This window comes from Convolutriloba macropyga, chromosome 2 (genome assembly GCF_964194025.1).
Source record: "Convolutriloba macropyga chromosome 2, txConMacr16.3, whole genome shotgun sequence".
NCBI lineage: Eukaryota > Metazoa > Xenacoelomorpha > Acoela > Convolutidae > Convolutriloba > Convolutriloba macropyga.
Genome location: NC_134469.1, coordinates 1,796,193 through 1,818,831, shown reverse-complemented (window position 1 = coordinate 1,818,831; position 22,639 = coordinate 1,796,193). Strand labels below are relative to the sequence as shown.

General features: G+C 37.3%; 1 protein-coding gene across 1 annotated transcript in view; it reads left to right on the top strand.

Annotated features, from left to right (window-relative positions):
• Positions 1–21,978, top strand: part of LOC142335556 (uncharacterized) — a 127,196-nt gene extending 105,218 nt beyond the window's left edge. Inside the window, exons 9-15 of the mRNA XM_075384093.1 lie at positions 6,570–6,830; positions 7,481–7,812; positions 14,097–14,298; positions 15,101–15,329; positions 15,902–16,399; positions 16,968–17,375; positions 21,205–21,978. Of these exons, the coding sequence (XP_075240208.1) occupies positions 6,570–6,830; positions 7,481–7,812; positions 14,097–14,298; positions 15,101–15,329; positions 15,902–16,399; positions 16,968–17,375; positions 21,205–21,395 (2,121 nt within the window). The 3' untranslated portion in view covers positions 21,396–21,978. The remainder of the gene's footprint in view (positions 1–6,569; positions 6,831–7,480; positions 7,813–14,096; positions 14,299–15,100; positions 15,330–15,901; positions 16,400–16,967; positions 17,376–21,204) is intronic.
• Positions 21,979–22,639: the final 661 nt, after the last annotated feature.

The following is a 22,639-nucleotide window of genomic DNA, read 5'->3' as shown; positions in this document are numbered from 1 at the left end:
TAGTCGCTACTTTATCTTTCACACCGAACTTTTGCGGGTAAAATAAATAGGCCCTAATTTTGACAGGTCTCAAATACAAATATGCGCCTTAACATTAGGGCTAATGAATCAAACACTTAGGACTCAAATACCTTGTTCTAACAAAGATAAGACCGAATTAGCACACAAATGACCAACAATACCAAAAGTGGAGTTTTGCACGGCAAATAACACCTGATAAGAGGCATACAAAATTGTGGCGCAATTTAGAGCAAGGCAAATAAGACCAAGTTTATTCGAGTTGGAAAACCTCGGGGTCATTCACTTTAAAACTTAGCCTGCTGAAACTCCAATCAAAGGAAATCAATTTGGTGCCCTTTTTTTGGTCATTAAAAACTGAACATAGCTAATTGCTATTTTTGGCCTTGCCCCTTATTACCCTTGTTCGCCAGGCGTTAAAATATAACTTACTCGCAGTATGGACGGCAAAATTGTTCAAGCGCGACATGGAAAGGCCCCGATAAAACTACCTCCAGTGGCTGGCAAAACGCCACGGGCAGAGCATATTCGAAACTCCAAAACGAAGGCAAAGAGGCGAACAAAAAGCGGCAAGTCTAACAATAGAAAGAAGAACCTCGCAGCGAAATCAGATGATCAATCCCAGCAATCAAGCGAGCAACAACAGCCACCAAACGATCAACAACAACAGCAACACGAACAACAGCATCAACGGGCATGTGATAGCGACTTGTCTGACAACGAAAAAGCCGAGCAACAAGCGCTATTGGAAATAAAGAAGAAAGTGCAAATCGAGCGTCCATATGCAGTGTAAAAGCGAACTTTAATTTAACTTAAATATCTGTCATGTGTGTGCTAGTCCGGGTTAATAAATTATGTCATCTAAATTGAACAACTTACTTCTCATTTTTTTTGCTTAACACGAGTAACAATAAAACAAAGCATTGTTCCACCGCTCATGCCGGCCTTTAAGTAAATTCTTCCTCTATTTGGGCCCATCTTATTTCCAGTGTAGCAATCCCAGTGGGCTTGCTCGAACTCATCGGTCTCATAAAACATATAAATATTAGTTCTAAAGGTTCGGGATAGCATTCTCAAATCTGTTGTTGTAACGAAATTAAGATCATCTGCGCCATTAATAAAAGGGGCAGCGCCCATCAGATTTAATAAGTGGCGGTCCGGGCCTTCTTTTCGTAAAGAACGAATTACTTCTTCAATTTTTCCGCCTTGATTAGGGTTTCCGGTCAGAATTGTGCTAAGTGCAGCGCACACGCAATTGTAATCGGGATCAATAGTGTCCACGGTTTTAGGGATAAAAGAAGTAGGATCTAACGAAGGGGCGTTCTTGAAGCAATTTTTTTCTAGTAACGGCCTTTCGGTAATAACTAGGTCTAATTCATAACAAATTCTATCCAGTGTAAGGCGAGAAGCATGAACTAAGGGACCGGTAAAACGGCGATGAGTAATTTTTTCATTGCAATAATCACAGTTACGTACTACTTCTCGAACGATAGGCTGGGCTCCCTGGGCATCATAAGATTGTTTAACAAGCCGTTCGAGCCCAACTGCTTTAATATGCTCGTGGGCCCGATTTAATTTTTGGATAATAAATTTTGCACTCCTTGAGTGCAATAATTTGAGTCCGGTCTTTTTATTAAAAAGAGTTAGTTTGGGTTTGCTGTAGCGACTACATAATTGTTTAAAACGGTGCCTTTTCTGTCGATTAATACTTACATCTTTTGGAATTGTCCCACGACGATGAAAATTGAGAATAGACTGATACAATTGGAAATCCATCGGCGCTCTAAGTTAGTAGGTAAATCAAAGCTAGTAGGAATTAAGGTTTAATGAATTTGCTAGTTGGTGATTTGCTAGTATTTGCATAAGATCATTGGCAAACAAGAAATGGCGTGCGCACATTGACTGAGTTATCAGAGCATGAAATATTGATTTGCCACTCTTTGGTACTGCTTCAGGGCCCTAATTGTCCCAAATACAGGCGTCCGCATTTTCACCACCCCTCCCCGCAAGTCTTGAAAACTCTACTTCCTCAAGTCCGATCACCATGAAATTTTAACTGATCACTCCTAGGACAATTCCTTACACATTGAAAAAAACAACGGGCTTTTTCCGGTACTCGAAACCGTTCTTTTGGCCTTTAAAGTAAAACATAGAAAATAGATGAAAGGCCAATTTCTTATACTCCTTTGAAAGAAGCGACATTTTTTCTAGAGTCAAAACATTTTACCAAGGCCTCGTTCAGAGTGGAAAGTTGAGATAAATTACCTGTCAATCCAAAGTATTAGCACTGAAACTATTCTACAATGGAATAAGGGACAGAAAGAGCTAAGTTTTATTTTCCTTTTATTGATGACTCTAAGGAAACGGTTAAAGTTTTATTTAGAACGGAACATTACTCCAGCCTAAATGGGAAACAAAGGTATCATAGTTTAAATTGGATGCGTATTCGTTACTTAGGAAGGAAAAAGCAAGCGTGCGAAAAATTGCACACATATTGCTCAGCATGAAACATGGATTGTGCCATATTCTGAAAATATCAAACCGAGATAAACAGGCAGCTCCGGTCATCTCGAACAAACATCAACATAAGATAAGCGGCATCTTGTGACTGACCTTCCACGCCAACTATAACACTTAGACGTTAGGTCAGAATGTTCTAAAAGGAACGACACGTTACGTTTTGCTGATAAAAAAAATGATAAGGTTGAGTACCCTTAGGCACCAGAAAAACTACCAGAGAGAGATTGGCGAATCTGAAAAGCAGTAGTTCGTTAAATAAGTTCGTTATAGTTGGAGAGACGAAGTTGACGCGTGAGTTCAACTTTCCTAGAAGAAGAAAAAAAGTGTTGAAAAGAGCGATTAATCGATCTTTCGGATTAGCTTAAATTACTCTGACATAGTGGATTCGGGATTCTTCCAACTGTTGTAAGTTGTTTATGATTCTTAAATTTGAATAACAGGAGAATATTTGATTGTGTTCATTAATTCTCTACTCAGTAATTATTTATTCTGGGCATAACTCTTAGCTTCAATTCGACGAGGCAATGAACCGATATATACTTGGTTGTTTTAGCAACTACATTTCGACGACTTATTATTTTCATTACTTGGAAAGGAAATTAAATATTGTGCGCAGCAAATATTTTTTTTTACAGCTTTATTTATTCAAAAGAAACTTATAAAAACTCGTAAATTGGGCCTTGTGAAGAGATAAATAATTACAAATTAGTAATTGTCAGGCAAAATTTGAAAACAGTTGCAAATTTGGCTTTAGTTTTGGACTACGGCTACGACTGTGGCCATCTTAACGTTAGGGTTCTTTTCTTACTTTGTCTCTGATATCATGCGTACTCTTTTGTAACTCAATTAACTCTTTCCCTTACTCGTTTCATTACACGGGTTCGTTGCGTGACGGTCGTACTCAACAACAAAATAAAAAAGATCATAGCCTGTCCCATAAAGTTGAAATAAGCGAGCGTTTGAGTTCAAAGTTCGAATTTCAATTTTAAAACATGTACAAAAAAATGGACAAATGAAAGCTTAATGGAAAAAACGTGCACATTCAAATGAGCACATTGATGCTCAATTGCACGTTTTTGGCGTTTTTCGAACGTTCGCTTATTTCAACTTTATGGGACAGATTACACTTGCATAAAGTGCCACCTAAAATTTTTCTCAAAAGCTGCATTCACTAGAAGGTCTGGATAACATTGAATGAATAGCCTCAGTTAAACTATTTTTTTTAAAAAAAAAGATTTTTCACTTTTTCACATGGACCTGTCAAAATTGAAGTTCCTGGACCACAACGGTTGTTGAATTTAGTTACAATCAGGCAGACGTTATCTTGTTCTGAGAGACAATTCGCGTCCGGAAACTTTGAACGCCCCCCCCCCATCCACCGGGTTTTCGATGGCAATTTTGGTTACAATTTACGCTAGTGAACAATCAAGAACAATAAATTTTGACTGTTATTAGCAAACAACTCAGTGTGATTTGCAATTTCGAGTCATGCTGACAAAACGGATCTATTCTGTCCCCCCACCCCCACCCCAGCTTAGTAAGCATAAATTTCTTATGACCCCCAGGCGCACGTGCTATTTTCTTACATAGTAACGTGCTATATAACAAAATAGAATTTGTAACTGGCGGTCATAAAAAACACTCGGGGGGGGGGGGGGGGGGGGTACAGAATAGATCCCGAAAGCGATAAGAAACTGTTTTAAAAAACTGAATAAAACTCCCTTCCAGTAAGTAATTTATACAACATTAGTCTCAAATTTCTTTTAAATAGTAAATCAGTGGAAGTTAACATAGCACGTGCGCTTTGGGCTTCAAATGACAAACACCTGTTGAGCTGCAGAGAAACAGAGGAGATCTGCTTTCTCTGAAATGAAACTGGCACAAAATTATAGTCCACCACCCATTTTGCTACAATTACCATGATGTGTGGGGGGGGGGGCTTTACGTTACCTGACCACTAAGCTGGTGGGGGGGGGGGGCTTTAAAGCATGGACCTCTGTTATTTAAACAAAAGAGATTTTTCGGCAAAATTTTGTTGTGAATATGTGCAAACGTAGGTTTGAACTTCAATGCCATCAATTTCGTCATATTGAGGATAATAATGGGAAAGACCCATAACTTAAAATACACTTGATAAGCAATGTTTATAACTTAATTTGGGCTTTACAATTGATAAAGGGTGATTCAGCGCTGAAATGTTTCGAGACCCATTTAAGTCCGGGCTCATCTGGCTCTTGTTATTCAACGTAAGCTACCGTCTCATTTTTGCAGGTATTTCTACCTGTGGGCATTGAAGGTAACTATAGCTATTTTTTAAGAGCCAAAGTTGATATTGTCTGAACTTTAGTAAGCTTTTAAGTTGCTGTGAAAATAGCTTCCTTGAGAAACAACGTATTCCTATTTCTCTGGTCCTGTTCGGGCATTCTCCAATTATTTGCATATTTGCATATTGGATAAATAGTAATCTTGCAAAATTCTCGCTAGGCGAATGATGATCTTGCAAGATTCCTCAAGGATCTTGCAAGATTCTTGCAAGGCGAATGATGATCTTGCAAGATTCCTCAAGGATCTTGCAAGATTCTTGCAAGGCGAATGATGATCTTGCAAGATTCTTCTAGGATCTTGCAAGATTCTTGCAAGGCGAATGATGATCTTGCAAGATTCTTCTAGGATCTTGCAAGATTCTTGCAAGGCGAATGATGATCTTGCAAGATTCTTCTAGGATCTTGCAAGATTCTTGCAAGGCGAATGATGATCTTGCAAGATTCTTCTAGGATCTTGCAAGATTCTTGCAAGGCGAATGATGATCTTGCAAGATTCTTCTAGGATCTTGCAAGATTCTTGCAAGGCGAATGATGATCTTGCAAGATTCTTCTAGGATCTTGCAAGATTCTTGCAAGGCGAATGATGATCTTGCAAGATTCTTCTAGGATCTTGCAAGATTCTTGCAAGGCGAATGATGATCTTGCAAGATTCTTCTAGGATCTTGCAAGATTCTTGCAAGGCGAATGATGATCTTGCAAGATTCCTCAAGGATCTTGCAAGATTCTTGCAAGGCGAATGATGATCTTGCAAGATTCCTCAAGGATCTTGCAAGATTCTTGCAAGGCGAATGATGATCTTGCAAGATTCTTCTAGGATCTTGCAAGATTCTTGCAAGGCGAATGATGATCTTGCAAGATTCTTCTAGGATCTTGCAAGATTCTTGCAAGGCGAATGATGATCTTGCAAGATTCTTCTAGGATCTTGCAAGATTCTTGCAAGGCGAATGATGATCTTGCAAGATTCTTCTAGGATCTTGCAAGATTCTTGCAAGGCGAATGATGATCTTGCAAGATTCTTCTAGGATCTTGCAAGATTCTTGCAAGGCGAATGATGATCTTGCAAGATTCTTCTAGGATCTTGCAAGATTCTTGCAAGGCGAATGATGATCTTGCAAGATTCTTCTAGGATCTTGCAAGATTCTTGCAAGGCGAATGATGATCTTGCAAGATTCTTCTAGGATCTTGCAAGATTCTTGCAAGGCGAATGATGATCTTGCAAGATTCTTCTAGGATCTTGCAAGATTTTTGCAAGGCGAATGATGATCTTGCAAGATTCTTCTAGGATCATGCAAGATAACCATTTGAAGTGGACAAGAGAGCTGAGATTTCTTAAGCACCCATTTAAAAGATATTTGACTTAATCTTTAATACTGAACATAGTTTTGATCTTAGTTTTGCTACATTAAGTAGTTAAAGAATCACGCAGGTCACGCAGATCTTTCAACTTATTTTATAGTTAATTTTTTTTCTTTTTGCGGAATGAATTAACTTGGTTACCATGACTAGGTTTATAAAACAACAGATCACCAGTTTAATAAATCAATTTTCAACAGCTCATTTTTTGTTTTCCAGATATGAAATATATGTTTCTATTCTCCCCACTTTGGTCAGGTAAAGTTAAAGAATTCTTCATAGTTAAAGAATCACGCAGATCTTAAAAATTGTTTCAACTTATTTATCTAATTTGAATTGCAACTCTTTGTTCAGGGTTGGCTGTGTGATGGGCTGATAGACTGTCCCCAGGGCAGTGACGAGAAAGACTGTCCAGGGAGGATAGACTGTGAGAAGGAGGGTTTGATCCAGTGTGAAATGAGTACTTGGTGTATTGATGAGTCATGGATGTGTGATGGGAATGGGGACTGTCTCTATGATGAGGATGAGGACAAAATCACCTGTGCTAATCATGAGTGTAAACCTGGTCAAGTCAGGTGTCCTGGGCATACGTATGCGTGTGTCGATGAGACGAAGGTGAGAGCGAATTTCTTTGTAAAATCAAGCTTTTATCGAATTTTGTCGAACTTTTTTTGAATTGAAACGCGCACGTAGAAAGTTTTAGAAAACTAGATATCTGCAGTGTCATATTCTAGAATGCCAGATTTTCGTCTATACCGTACCAGATTTTCAAACCCCCAAAATCCGTGTTTCAAGCGGGGTTACGTAATATTGTTCGCTCTTAATCATGAGTTAGTTAGAGCGTGTGTTCACGGGCGAAAAAGGATAATAAACCCGTTTTTACAATAATAGTCTCATAGTTGAAATACCCGCGTTTAAATTCCCGCAGCTTCGATGACTCAAAAGATTGATTTTGTTCCGAAAAAAAATTTTTTAACTGTGATATTGATAAACAGGTTTCTTTCCATATTAAATGCTACAATGTGAAAAACATAGGATAACACATAATTTTTTGGACCTTTTTTAAATGAAAAGGTTCTAGCTGACCCATGACTTTACCTCCATTTTAACTAGGTGCTCCACTGTGTAAATATAGTCAATGAAGTTCTCCCCCACTAGAATTATATTGTAATTTCATAAGTCGAGATCTTAACCTGCGTACCTTTGTAATATTACAAACTAAACATCCAGAACAAACAAAGAATATTTTTTTCTTTTTTTTTCAGCTCTGCGATGGTTTTATCGACTGCCCGAGTGGTCTGGACGAAGCAGGATGCCTTCCCGAAATGATCAGCTGTGAACCTCTCAACCTCAACGCGTCTGTCCCCGTCCTGGACCCCAGTGACTCCGTCACCGACCCCAAGCAGACTCGAACCGCCGCTGCCTCGGGAGACAAGTACAGAGGTGCGGTGAATAACGGTGAGAGCTACAAAATGATGTGTGGCGATGGTTCCAGATGCATTTTGAGCTCGTGGTTGTGTGATGGAGTTCAGGATTGTGCGACTCCAGTTGATGAGCGAAACTGTGGAAACGAAGAACTTTCATGCGAGTCTGTTACGTGAGTGAATGACCATAATACAGCTCTTTTTCCCTTTTATTTTCCTTTTCCCTTTCTTTGTCCTTCATTATAGAACCATTAAATGACAAAAACTCTGAATTTTCAAAAAAAAATCTGTTAGAAAAATTTGTTAATTAGGGATATATTTTTATTATCATTTTTGTTCTTATAAATTTAATCCACTAACTTTTTTTCAATTAAATTTTTCACTTTAGGCAGAATCTGAATCTTATTACGAATGTTTACTTTGAAAGAAACTTTCAACGGATGGCGTGAAGCAAGATTCTTGCAGGACAAAATATTTTTTGAATATCATTTCTAATAGAATTTTATAAAATTTTCCTAATAAAGTTTTGCTAATATGTTGAATGATTGATTTTATTTGCTGTTCAGGCAGCTCTTCAGATTATTTATGGATATATTTCGATATTCAGTGGATGGGCGTGTCTAATAACTTGCTGCCCAATTTTAACGAAAAAATTGAGCTACCTTCAGTACTTAGACAGCGAACGAATTCCAATAGCAAACATTTTTGATTTTCGAATGGAACTTCTAAGGCATTTAGATTTTAATAAGGCATCATTTTTGCTTTATTTTTTGTATATGTTTTCAGAAAAAATTGTGGAAAATTTAATTTACAGATCAGAAGTTGATTGTCTTAAAGTTCTGTAAGTTTTTCGTTATAAAACTTTTGTCAGATGAACACCATCTGGATAACTAAGATTAAAAAACTGTGGATTAAATTGCAAATTTGATGAATGTATTCTGTAAAAGTTAGTATTACAAAAGCCTCTCCAGTCATTTATTTCCTAGCTATTCAATCTCGAGCTTCTGATTGCACCATCGAAAAGATTATTCATTTTAAACAAAAATTATTTTAAAATTTGATCTTTTCCTTTATTTTATTTTTTACTAAAATTTACCACAAATAGTGATCAAATTGATGCATGGCAGAACGTTGTATCTTGTTGACAACTTTAAAAATTAGTTCATTTTACAATAAATCAAAATTTAGTTTTTCTATGAAACCCAAATGCGTTTTTTTGTCAACAGCGTTTTTTTTTATACGTACTATTTTTTTTATTTTCATGAGTGTTTCTCAAACTTTTGGCCCAATGTTGACGCTAAACGTTTTTTTTTTCGTTGTTCCACATTGACGCATTTTTGTATATGAAAACAATATGAAGCAACTATCGTATCATAAAAAAATTGTCCTTGTTGACAGAGTAGCGTATAATTTCTCAGAAAACACTAAAAAAAGCTCAGAAAAAATTAAATGTTTTTTAATATATTTTAAGCTGCAAATAAACAAAACTAAGGTTCTGCATTTCTAGTCAGCACATATAGTCTTATATGTTTTTGTATTAAGTTTTGAATTTCCAATCGTTTTGCTACAAAACATTTCTTTAAGTTTTTGTTAGGTGTTTTGTAATTGCTATTTTTTTCAATTTTCTCTGGAGAATTATTCCTTTTGTTGATATAAGAATTAGGATAAAGTCAGATGAGATGACATAATTTTCAGTAATTATGCTTTCTCATAGTCCTTTCCTAAATTTACAGTTTTTTGTAGTATCTGCTGTAAATAAGTTTGAGCAATTTTTGCCCAAAATTTGGACCGTATTCCGTGTCAGAAAATTAATTTTTTTGAGGAAATTCCGATCAGAACAGAGAAAATTGTTATCATGAAAAATGCTCAATGGTGGTTTTGAAAACAGTTTTTGAACTAACTTTGACAACTAGTTCCATCTCATAGAAGATATATTTTCTGCAAAAATCCATTTTAAGTTTTATTCATTTTACACTGACAGTAATTAAATAGATAGTGACATTACGAAATACTCTCTAATTTCAAATAATGAAAGCATCTTTTCCTTGAGTACCCCATCCGTACGTTACGAACCTTAGTTACAGACCACTTTTCATTAGATTCGTTATGTGAAAATATCGTATCTGCTTCTGGGGTATAATATATACATATAAAGCTGGAAGGCACAAACGGAAAAGATCCTTATGTAAATTACATAGTTAATATTTCTGGCTGTAAAATGAGTAGATCATTATCAGTTTTTTGGTTTTATATTTAGTGACAGGGTGATCATTGACCAATAAGTACTCAACAGTCGTGAATGTACTGACAATTAATCATATCACAATTAAACTAAGATTATGAAATGCGATCAATTTTTTGAATTTTATTTTCGGTTAAAGTTATCCCCATCTACCCAATGGGCTAACATGGTGCATTGTCAAAAACTGAACGCCACCTATAAAAAAAGCGTTCAATTTCTCTTTCTTTAGCAGCATTGGGACAGTTTGCGGTTGATTTTATTATGTTTTTATATGATTTTATTTTCAGTGACAATTGCTTGTCGTGCACTCATTGCGATAAAATGGTCTTCAACAAAAGGCATCGTTATCAAAAGCCAACCAGATTCGTTTTCAGACATTGAATAATTCATAAAATTTGTCAACAAATCACTCGTCTTATTTTTTTATAGCTGCGAAGCTGTAAACTGAGCGGAGCTATATTGCGGTGCTCTTGGTTTTTACGACTCGAAGAGGAGTATTGAGATTCTACAGGTTTTTACGACTCGAAGAGGAGTATTGAGATTCTACAGGTTCTTTTTAGCAGAAAGCAAGTTTGTTCATGACTTGAATTTTGAGTTCTTTATTTTCGCGCTTTTACCTCCGTTTTTGATTGTTGACTCCTGTTTTTGAACATTGGACTTTAAAAATAGCTTAGTTTGTCATGTATAGCAACTGGTAAGTCTGTAATTCAAAATGAAGAGGTCAATTTGAGAAAAGTTGATCCCATTTAACGACCTACCCCCCCCCCCCCCCAAAAAAAACTACCTCCCCCACCCACACGTACCTACCCCCCACCCCCCACGTACCTACCCCCCCCCCAACAAGTACCTACCTCCCCAACCCCAATGTACCTACCTCCCCCCTCGTACCTACCTAACCCCCCCCCCCCGCGACGTACCTACCCCCACCCCACCTACCTACACACCCCACCACCACCTACCAATCCCCCCACCAGCACCTACCCACACCCTTGGTCTACTATTTTCGGTATTTCTAGTGTTTTTTCGATTTTCTGATTTTGTCCAAGTTAGGGTAGAGATTATTTTGCACAACGATTGGAGTCGTTTCCGGTATTCTACCGGCTATGTTTTTTAGCTGAAAGCAATTTTGTTCATGACTTGATTTTGACTTCTTCCAGTTCGAGCATATACCTCCGTTTTTGATTGTTCTCTTCTGTTTTCGAACATTGGACTTTAACAGTAGCTTTGTTTGTAATGCATAGTAATTAGGAACTGCTGGTAATGGTCAAGGTGAAGAAGTCATTTTGATTTTGAGATTTTTTGTTCCTATATAAGTCACCCCTAATTATCTAAACTACACAGCACCAACACCCCCCACCTATCTACCCCCCACCCAACACCTACCTACACCCCACCACCCCTGCACCCCCTCCCCCCATTTTATCCCCACCTACCCGCAACCCCTCCCTTCACCTAGCTACCCCCCCCCCCAACTATCCCAGCACTACCCACCTCCCAAACCTATCTACCCACCCACCCACCTTCCTACCCCCCAAACTTACCCCCCCCCCACCTACCCCTACCCCCAAACTACCCACTCCCCTCATCTAACTACCTCCACATACTAACCCCCCTCCCCAACTACCCCAGCACTACCCACCTCCTCAAACTATCTACCCACCCACCCCACCTAGCTTCCCCCCGCACCTAAAAAATTGTCGGCATTTTTAAAACACTTTAATGTGGTTTGTTGGGCTACTTTTGTTTTTTTTCTCTTGTCTATTTTGATGTTCTGATTTCGGTAAGATGAGAATAGAGATTATAATGCTCGACGATTCTAGTCGGTTCCGGTATTCTACCGGTTTTTGTTTCGTCGTCTGACTCTCTTTTTCGTTTTACATTTTTTCACACAGCAAAGCTGAAAAAGTCAAATTTTCTGAATGACTTCTTCCTCTCACTAACGGCGTTTGCGCGCGTGACGTCATTTCTCACTCTTTTTGGCAAAAGTATTTTGCGTCGTTATATTTTGATCACAAGTGACCTACTTCACTCAATAAAATTTTGCACTTTAAAACTTAAATTTAATTTGAATTTGTTTAAGGTCAAAGGACCTCATATGTGCCGTAAAGGTCCCTGATAAGAGGCTTCTGTGGGATGAATTTTAACAAGCTTTAGTCATTTATTGCTGAATGTTTTTTACCTAGCTTTTTGAGCGGCGTCGACTTTTTATTCAATTTAGATCTGTCTCTGTTTCTATCTCTATTATATGGCACGCAGGTCTATTCTTTCGCAGCTATTTCGGCAATCTGCCGGCTATGTTTTTTAATTGACACGCATAACTAGATTTATGATGCAAGATGAAGAGGTCAATTTGAGAAAAGTTGATCCCATTTAACTACCTACCCCCCCAAAAAAAAACTACCTCCCCCACCCACACGTACCTACCCCCCAACCCCCACGTACCTACCCCCCCCCCCCAACAAGTACCTACCTCCCCAACCCCAATGTACCTACCTCCCCCCTCGTACCTACCTAACCCCCCCCCCCCGCGACGAACCTACCCCCACCCCACCTACCTACACACCCCACCACCACCTACCTGCCCCCACCTACCAATCCCCCCACCAGCACCTACCCACACCCTTGAACAGAAAAAAGTTTATTTTATATTGTCTACTCTTTTTATGTTATACTGGTCTACTATTTTCGGTATTTCTAGTGTTTTTTCGATTTTCTGATTTTGTCCAAGTTAGGGTAGAGATTATTTTGCACAACGATTTGAGTCGTTTCCGGTATTCTACCGGCTATGTTTTTTAGCTGAAAGCAATTTTGTTCATGATTTGATTTTGACTTCTTCCAGTTCGAGCATATACTTCCGTTTTTGATTGTTCTCTTCTGTTTTCGAACATTGGACTTTAACAGTAGCTTTGTTTGTAATGTATAGTAATTAGGAACTGCTGGTAATGGTCAAGGTGAAGAAGTCATTTTGAGACTTTTTGTTCCTATATAAGTCACCCCTAATTATCTAAACTACACAGCACCAACCCCCCCCCCACCTATCTACCCCCCACCCAACACCTACCTACACCCCTCCACCCCTGCACCCCCTCCCCCCATTTTATCCACACCTACCCGCAACCCCTCCCTTCACCTAGCTACCCCCCCCCCCCAACTATCCCAGCACTACCCACCTCCCAAACCTATCTACCCACCCGCCCACCTTCCTACCCCCCCAAACTTACCCCCCCCCCACCTACCCCTACCCCCAAACTACCCACTCCCCTCATCTAACTACCTCCACATACTAACCCCCCCTCCCCAACTACCCCAGCACTACCCACCTCCTCAAACTATCTACCCACCCACCCCACCTAGCTTCCCCCCGCACCTAAAAAATTGTCGGCATTTTTAAAACACTTTAATGTGGTTTGTTGGGCTACTTTTGTTTTTTTTTCTCTTGTCTATTTTGATGTTCTGATTTCGGTAAGATGAGAATAGAGATTATAATGCTCGACGATTCTAGTCGGTTCCGGTATTCTACCGGCTATGTTTTTGTTTCGTCGTCTGACTCTCTTTTTCGTTTTACATTTTTTCCACAGCAAAGCTGAAAAAGTCAAATTTTCTGAATGACTTCTTCCTCTCACTAACGGCGTTTGCGCGCGTGACGTCATTTCTCACTCTTTTTAGCAAAAGTATTTTGCGTTGTTATATTTTGATCACAAGTGACCTACTTCACTCAATAAAATTTTGCACTTTAAAACTTAAATTTAATTGGAATTTGTTTAAGGTCAAAGGAACTCATATGTGCCGTAAAGGTCCGTGATAAGAGGCTTCTGCGGGATGAATTTTAACAAGCTTTAGTCATTTATCGCTGAATGTTTTTTACCTAGCTTTTTGAGCGGCGTCGATTTTTTATTCAATTTAGATCTGTCTCTGTTTCTATCTCTATTATATGGCACGCAGGTCTATTCTTTCGCAGCTATTTCGGCAATCTGCCGGCTATGTTTTTTAATTTACACGCATAACTAGATTTATGATGCACTATGGGCTAAATGAGACATTATAAGAGTAAATAATTGATGTACTTCTACAGGTATACTCGACATATAGGTGTTATTAACAAATCAATCCTTCAATCGTTAAAATGAGTTGATTCAATGTCTTAAGTTTTGTCTTATTTTCGGTGACAATCAAATCTCTTCATCAACTAAGCGTTTACTTTTTTCTCCATTTCAGTGACAACTACCTCTCGTGTACTCAGTGGGCTAAGATGGGCCACTGCAAAGGGAGTAGTCACAACTACAGATTCATGAAAGAGAACTGTCGAAGGACTTGTCACTTCTGCTCTGACACTCAGGACATGTCCCACTCTCTACATGACATGTCCAACCAGGCAGCTGTCACTAACAAGGAATGGAAAATATACTACCATTCGTCTGTTAGTATGCAACCTAATAAAACAAAAGAAAATTGCCGTTGAAGCCAATGAGCTCTGTCATTCGTGATAATTTAACTTGGTGGGAGAGCAGCAACCGCGTGGAGAGTTAGAATTGATAGTTAACAAAAATAGCGTAAGGTGTATATCCACTCTATTGTCAGTTTTTAGCAATAGGATAGCGTTGAAAACTATAAACAACAAATAAGAAGATTAATTGTAATCCCAGTTGTAAACGAAACTGTGAAACTGTAAGTCTTTATTTGAATCTTTGCAACAAAAAACCATTATAAGGACCAAATTGCAGCAACTTTGCGTGTATTTCAAGAACTCAAAATTTTCTCTAGGATTTTATGGAAGTATCGCCATTTATAAATCAAATAATTAACTTAAGCTTCACTATAGCTTAAATTACGTGGCAATTAGCTCCTATTACGAAGTATATATTTTTGCATGGCTATCTCTCATGCATTTGAACAAATTCCAAATTGACAGAGTTGAACGGGAATTTTATTGAAGATTATTGCATAAAAATCCCTTTTATAACTTATTTCGGATTAAAAAGACAAATTTGCAGTTACTGATATCATCGTTCTTAATAAAACTGTTGGGGTCTTAAGTGATGAATAACTTGTTTCCAATAATAATAATTTAGGCTAATCAAAATGGTTCCCGTATGAAACAGTGACAAATAACTGGGGGGTCTGAAATTGTTTTTAAAAATTGCTAATATGAACATTTTCTAAACTTTTGTAATTTGTAATGTGGCTGCGTTGAGGGTATGCGTTTCATATTATCATCACAGGTGCATGAGGACTACTCAGACGTAGTTGGTCTAGGAGGTATGATCAACCAGCAGGAGCTGAAACAACTGGGTCACCAGAAACAGGACTTCATAATCCAGTGCAACTTCGATGGACAGACTTGTGACCCCAGATGGTTTAAGGAGTTCCAGAATGATGTCTATGGAAACTGCTGGACATTCAACGATGACCTCAACAACTACCAGTCGCCACAGAACATTTCACAAGCGGGTAATTTTTTCTTCATTACTTTATAAACTTTTCTCAAAACCTCCCCCCCCTTATACACATGCACACACACGCCGCTCTGTTAGAATATGTAATGGTCTAGAATAATTTTAAGGGGTAGTTTTGCCTCTTACTAGACTAAGCGATCCAAAATCATGATAATTTTTTAAGTTTGTAGTCACATTCGCCTGAAAACGAAACATTAAATCGATTGAAAATGGAAATTATGCAACAATTAATACATAAAAGTAGGGCTTCACATCTCTACGGCTGTAGGCTGTTTACATGATTTTCAAGGGTTTCTCGACCGTGTTCTGTGTGAACAAGCAGAAAAAATTGAACTGCCCAAATTTTTGTATGAATTAATGCTTTGATGATTAATTCATTTAATATGATAATAAACGATGTGATAATTACATGAGATTAATATGGGTTTCTCTTAACGTACGAGAGTAATCTTGGGGAAGAAACAGGTGAGTATTTGTGCATTGAAGTTGTTATTGTTGCACCTCGACCCAGGGTCTAAATCAAGGTTGTCGGGGTTCATAAAAGTCTGAAAACTTATTTGCTCACAGGCGTTCAACATGCTTTACAAATGACCTTGTTCCTCGACACTGAAAACTACCTCGGACTTCTCTCCCCCCGAGTGGGAGCCCGACTTTCAATCCAGTCACCCCGCCAGCCCGCAATGCCTGACGAATTGGGGATAACCCTCACCCCTGGTATCCACACAAGCATCGGAATCCGACAACGAGAGTTGTACCGACTTCAAAACCGATACGGAAGTTGCCGAGACCAGTGGCCCGAAGGGTTGTCGCTTATGACGACGAACACGACTGTAAACCGAACGTACGACTACTCGTATCTAGCGTGTAATAAACTGTGTATTCAGGAACAGCTTTGGTCCGAATGTAAATGTGTGGAGTCTTTGCTTGTTGAAAACCGAACGCTTTGCAATGTGGTTGATAAAGCAGTTACGGCATGTCGGAATAAAGTCTATGGGGACTACACTTTGAGTCTGTTCGGGTGTGGCTGTCAGCAGGCTTGTTCAGAGACGTTGTTTTCGAAAACTGGTGAGTTGAAAATTTTACAAGATAAAAATTGGAGTAAAAAATTTGCAGCCAAAATTGACATAAAAATTGATATGAAAGATAAAAATAAGGAGACCAATAAAAAAATTGGGGTTAATTGAAATCGACATGAAAGATAGAGATAAACAGACTATTACAAATTGAAGTTCAGATCTGAAGAAAAATTTAGCGTGGAAAAATAGGATCTTTCATTCTATAGCCCCCCCCCCCCTCCTCCATTAAGGTATATATATTTATCATGGTTGCGGGGTATAGGTTACCTGACCACCAGTGGGGGGCTATAATCGGTTCATATGAATAGTCGGATCTTTTCTGTTTGTGCCCCCCCGTCCTTTATGACCCCACAGTTACAGAGCACGTGCCATTTTATTCTAAATCATTATGTAATAATATGTCACGTGCGTTTGGGGGTTGCAAAAAACATACACCCGCTAAGCTAGGAGGAGGAGGAGGAGGAGGGGGGTGGGGGTAGGCATAAACAGAAAAGATCCGAATAGTCACAAGCTGATTTGTAAAACTTGGTTCTTTTTGCAATTTTTTGTGGTTTCAGTGTCTGAGTCGACTTGGCCCAGTGAGAAATACATGTACCATCTATACCGTCGACTTCTCAACGACGAAAGCTCCCTAGTGAAGGAAAGTGTGAAAAATGTCCTGATTGAATTTGTTCAAATGAAGATAAACGCACGCTACCACGAGGAACGAAAAAACCGCTCTAAAAAGTCATTCGCCTCCGAAAGCAACAGTGAGAACCACAGAACTGGCTGGGATGTCTTACTTTCCATGGAAAATTTGCTAAAAAATATGGATTACGAAACGAACGATGACCGACTCAAAAGTTTCCTCCAGAAGAATTTTCTCAGAGTTGAGATATATTTCGAGGATCTGTCTTACGAAACGGTGCGAGAGACACCCCAGTATGGCTGGGAGCATATCCTCTCCAATATTGGGGGAGCGTTGGGTAATTATTGTTTTGCTTAAGACAATTTTAAGGAAAAATTTTGTAGATGTTATCAAATTGAGTACCAGCACAGCGCATAATCATTTAACGAACTGAATTAAGTTGATGAATTCATTTTGAAAGACAAGGAGGACCAGTAATGTGCGTCTGAACCTAATGTTCCAACCCATCATATGCAAAATAATTTAACAAAACTTGAAAACGGAAAGTCTTTTCAGCCTTGAGGCATATCTAGAGAATATTATTTAAAATAATTCATTCCTAATGTGAGAACTGAATATAGGAGCCAAAATACAATCAATTTAAGATCCCCGTTCAGTCAAATTAAAGTTTGCATTTTGTTTAAAAGTTAAAAGCAGGTATTACAAATATAATTCTGTGCCACTTCGACCGTTTCTTCACTGTAATATTTCTAGTTTTAAGGATTTTTCCTCTGAAGTTCAGTTTTGCATAACGGTTTTGTGAATAAGGTTGCATGAATAAATGATTTTTTTTGTCGTATTTCAATGCGTGATTGGGAAAAAATACTCTCATACCCTAATATGTGCGTGATTGGGAAAAAATACTCTCATACCCTAAAGGTACAGCGAAGATGCAGAAAATATCAGTAGAGTCTAAATTGTCCTAATGCTAAAGATAACTCATTATAGCTTTTGGACATAATAAGGAAAAAAATCATTAAGAGAAGCAAAAATTCAGCTTTAATTGCTTTTTAAAATTTTACAATAAAGTAACAATCTAAAGCAATGGACAAACCGTTTTGATACAGACAAGTAGTGTCAAATAAAACTATTTTTTAAAGCCTTTATTTAACAACACTTTATTATTTACTATAGTTTTTTCATTAACAGAAAAGCAGAAATTGAGATGTTTAGCTCAACTGGAATTCTTTTTTGATAAATTGGGGAAAATTTCTAACTGCCGAAATGTAATTCGTACTTGTAATCAATTATACGGGTTAACACTAAACTTCGTGAATCCTATCTTCAAATTTTACATAAGGGAGCCGGGAACCATTGAAAGATGTTTCGGTCAGTTTTTTTGTCAGAAAGGTCTTTCCATTTACATTATAAAGCCTTAACTTATGTTCTTACTCGATTTAGCACTTACATCTTACATGTCCACAAGTTAGAAAGTATTATGATAAAAAACCATCCATATTTTTTTGCAAATTGTCGGAACGCAAGTTTATTTGAGATTTTAAATATCAAGTTGCAACTTAGTTTGCTTTCCACGAGGAAGTTTAAAAAGATTTCGGGTACTTTTGAAAAAACTCCCACAATGAGCTTCCGCATCATTCAAATTTTCACTTGAGCTGAAACATTTTGATTGAAACTGTTTAGTGCATGACAGATTGATTGAAAGATTTAAATTAATATTATTTTAAAATATTTAAAATTACAAACATTACAATCGTTTTATAATTTCAGCTATTTTGCCAGAGTATGTTATTAGTAAATTAATTACAAATCTGGTGTATATAAAAATCCGTATTCGAAAAATATCCGTTAAAAAGCGCATTTTCAACGTGAAAAATTGAGAAATATGAGAATAAATGTTTTTTAACCAATTCTCTCTCCATTTTTTAAAATCTTAGATATGTGATTTTTAATAACTGCCAATATGCAATCCAATCGTATAGTAAATTCGAGATTTTGAGCGTACGAAAATGAAATTTTTGCTTTTAGTTGCCTAAAAATTCAATTCTATTGGAATCATGTTTTCAAATTAATCATTTTGTTCAAATTTCTCATTTTGAAAAAAAATAATCTCCCGTGCATTTGTTCATTTCTTTTTGATTTTCTTCCAGTTTTTTTTCTTATTAATTTTTTTATATGAGAAGGGTAAAATTCTGCCCCAATATCTTTTTAAAGTTTTTCTGCAAAAACGCAAAGTTTGGACTTAAACAGCCATTAATTTACTTACTGCCTTTTTTGTCAAGGGAACAATAATGAGTTCATTACTATATTGTTTTGGTAGCTGATGGAAATTTAGAAAAAAAACATTGTCTCTAAATATAACCTCTGCTTTCCTAAACTGCTAAGAAATCGCTATTCTTAAATGCTTTTTGTTTGAACTAGCTTAGTACAGTTGTAACCTCCAACATTTTTTAATTGTTTTTTTTGACAAAGTTTTTTCATTTTATGACTGACTATAAGAATATTATGCTTGTATTATGCTATTGTTACTCTCATGTTATGAAATAAACTGAGCATAAACAAAGTTTGTAGCAAACAAATCAGACCATTTTTTTTGTTTGATCGCTCTCTCGTCTGACCACCGAATATTCATGAGTTTTCATCTTAAGATACGGGAGAAACTCGTGAAGCCGTAGGGCATTGAATTTCTCTTAGAGCTTTACTAGTCTCTAAATATTCAATTATGCAATTAATTAACTGAAGTAATGAAGATATTTTCGGTATCCCCACCCCTAATACGTTATGCACCCTCCAGTTTCGAGGCAAGCCCCATTTCAAAATAAACCAATATGTAAAAAAAATTGGCTCGAAGGGTGCAGATAATCAACACAAATTTAGTTGGGAGTTTAAAAACGAAAATATCCTATTTTTAATATTATTCTCTTTCATAATATGCACTTTCATCACAAACACTTTAATCTTGCCACAAACTCAATTTGTCTATATGAATACCATTTCTATCTGAATGTCTATCTGAATTGCATTTTTAATAGCAAGACAAGGCTGTCAATGTAACGTCGAATTGTCCGACAACAATAATTTTGGTATTGCTCAGAATTGAGATTTATTTCAAATTGTGACTTTCATATATGATTTTTGCAAATCTTTTTGTCAAAAGAATTATCCATTTTCGAAAACCATACTTTGCATTAGCGTCTCAATTCTGTTTATAACAGACTTATAGATTTCACTACCGCTTAAAAATGACACCAATTAATATAGAATTATTAGAACATATAATTTAATAACCGTTGCAAAAAAAACAAGCATTTAATTTGAAAACAGTAAGTTTAAATCAGTTATCTTTGAATTGACAACTCTTGTAATAATTGACACCTCTTGAACTGCTCGTAATAATATTATAAATATTAACCAAGGCATAATAGATGAGAATACTGTTACAGAGTAAATAAGCACTGAATCATGGTACTTTCAGTATGGGAGTTTTATTATCCCCGCCTGTTTATTATGCCCGTAGTGCTCCGACAGAATGACATTTTTCTCTGATCATAGGAAAAGGAAATCTTAATCTGTATGCTGCTCATTATAATTTCAGAGATCTGGTTTTTCTTGTTGCCTGAAAATACTCTTTTCATAGTAAAAAGTGACATGGTCAGAATATGTTCATAGTAGAAATACAGACTTGAGGTATCATGAATCAGTGCTGGATATTGCTATTTTACTATGATCAGGGAACACAATAAATGAAAAGTGTTGTACATGACGGGAAAAGTTGGGTCGAAAAATTACTGTATTCGAATTTTATCAATTATAGCGCAAAATCTTGCATGTGACGGCGAGATGTTCTTCCGAGGTAGAGAATTAACTAGGAGAAATAAACTAAGAATTCAGTGAATTGCAATGAAAAAGAGAATTTTTCGCCGCGAAAATCTTTTGTTTCTGGCGGTGAAGGTGTTGAATTTATGTAATTTTTTTTAAGTAAAGAGCTGCGAATTCACTTTTTTTCGCCGCACTCACAGAAATTCTTACATTTTTTTAGCGTAGAATTGACCAAAATTCTCGACCGACCTGGGTTCCATCGACCACTAACTAAGATCCCTCTCCTGTGTCCGAAAAGGACATGAATTCTGTCCAATCCTAATTTTGACACTTTTCTCTGATTATTTCAGGCTTGTGGCTCGGACTCAGCATAATAACAGTGTTCGAATTCTGCGAATTAATTTTTGATCTGCACAGGATTGTCATTTCAAACAACTTCCGCAAAAGACAAACAAAACGAAAGAATCTTCTGAGCGAAAAGTATTTATCACGCCGACAGGTGTGCAGGAATAACTTCAACTCAGTCGCCAATCAGGATTAACTAGACCCCAAATTATACCTTTCCCACTCCAAACCCGGCTAAACAAACTTCCCTAACACCTTCAACCACCCCCCCCCCCCCCATATTCAATTCAATACCCCTCATCAACAACCCCCCCCCCCCCCCCCTCTCTTCTTCCCCACCCTGTAACCCGACTCTTAACCCAAATTCTCAACGTCCAAACGCGCCAATGAACCGCACCCCCTCCCACCATACCCCGCGTTCTCCCCTCTCCCACCCCGCCTCTCAGTCGCCTGTTCCACTCATTTTGTGTGTCGGTAGAATTTGAAGGAATTCCAAAAGCCCTCCCACTTAGAGAAAAGTATCAAAATGTCCCCTACCGGATCAGAATAAATTGTGAAAACATTATTGATTAAATTGTGAAAACTTTGATAGCGCCAGGCGTGATTAAACGGTGCTCAAATGAGATTTGGAAATATTGCTTAAATAATTGTAGTTGTTTAGCGCCGCACTATATGCACATAATTTTATGTACATGAGAATTAAATGAAAATTGTATGTTCTCCAAATTGTAACTTCGAGTTTGATTTTTTAATGTTCAGAATAAACATTTTTATTACAACTCTCTTTTTGCTAAATGCGCATTGAAAACAAGTTTTTCTTATTCTGAAGTAGAATGCCAAAAACCTGTAATTATTGGGGTGTTTCAAATTATGGTTACCTCATGAAATTATAGATCCCAATATGGTATAATTACTATCATGGACGGGCTATAGGTTATCTGACCACTGAGCTGGGGAGGGATGGAAAGATGATGGAAAGACCTAATTTTTTCACTATTTTATCTCGGAAATCCTTTTTAGGTTGACCCCCATTTTTGGAGTTGCGAAAATCAAACTTAGGTCAGTCAAGGAAATGCTTCATCCGCAAAATCTGAAAATGGAAGTCTTTTATTGAATAGATATTACTGCAATTTCAAAAAAACTAACAAGTAGTTTTTTTTTGCATCTCATAAATTCAGTGACCAATTGCAGCAGCGTTAAGCGGTTTAATGTTAAAACTTAGAAGTTAGTGAATTAATCAGATAAAAGGTACGAATTTTCAGCTTCTCGATTAATATACGAGTACAGAGACCCAGTGAGGTCATTTTACTGGAATCTTTAAAAATTTATCTATTTTGCAACCATTTGAACAATTGAGTGTTTTTTTAGACGCGCAGCAAAATCTGGTTTGATCTTGATCTCAACATCGATTCTTACGATAAAATAAGTTTTTAGATTTTG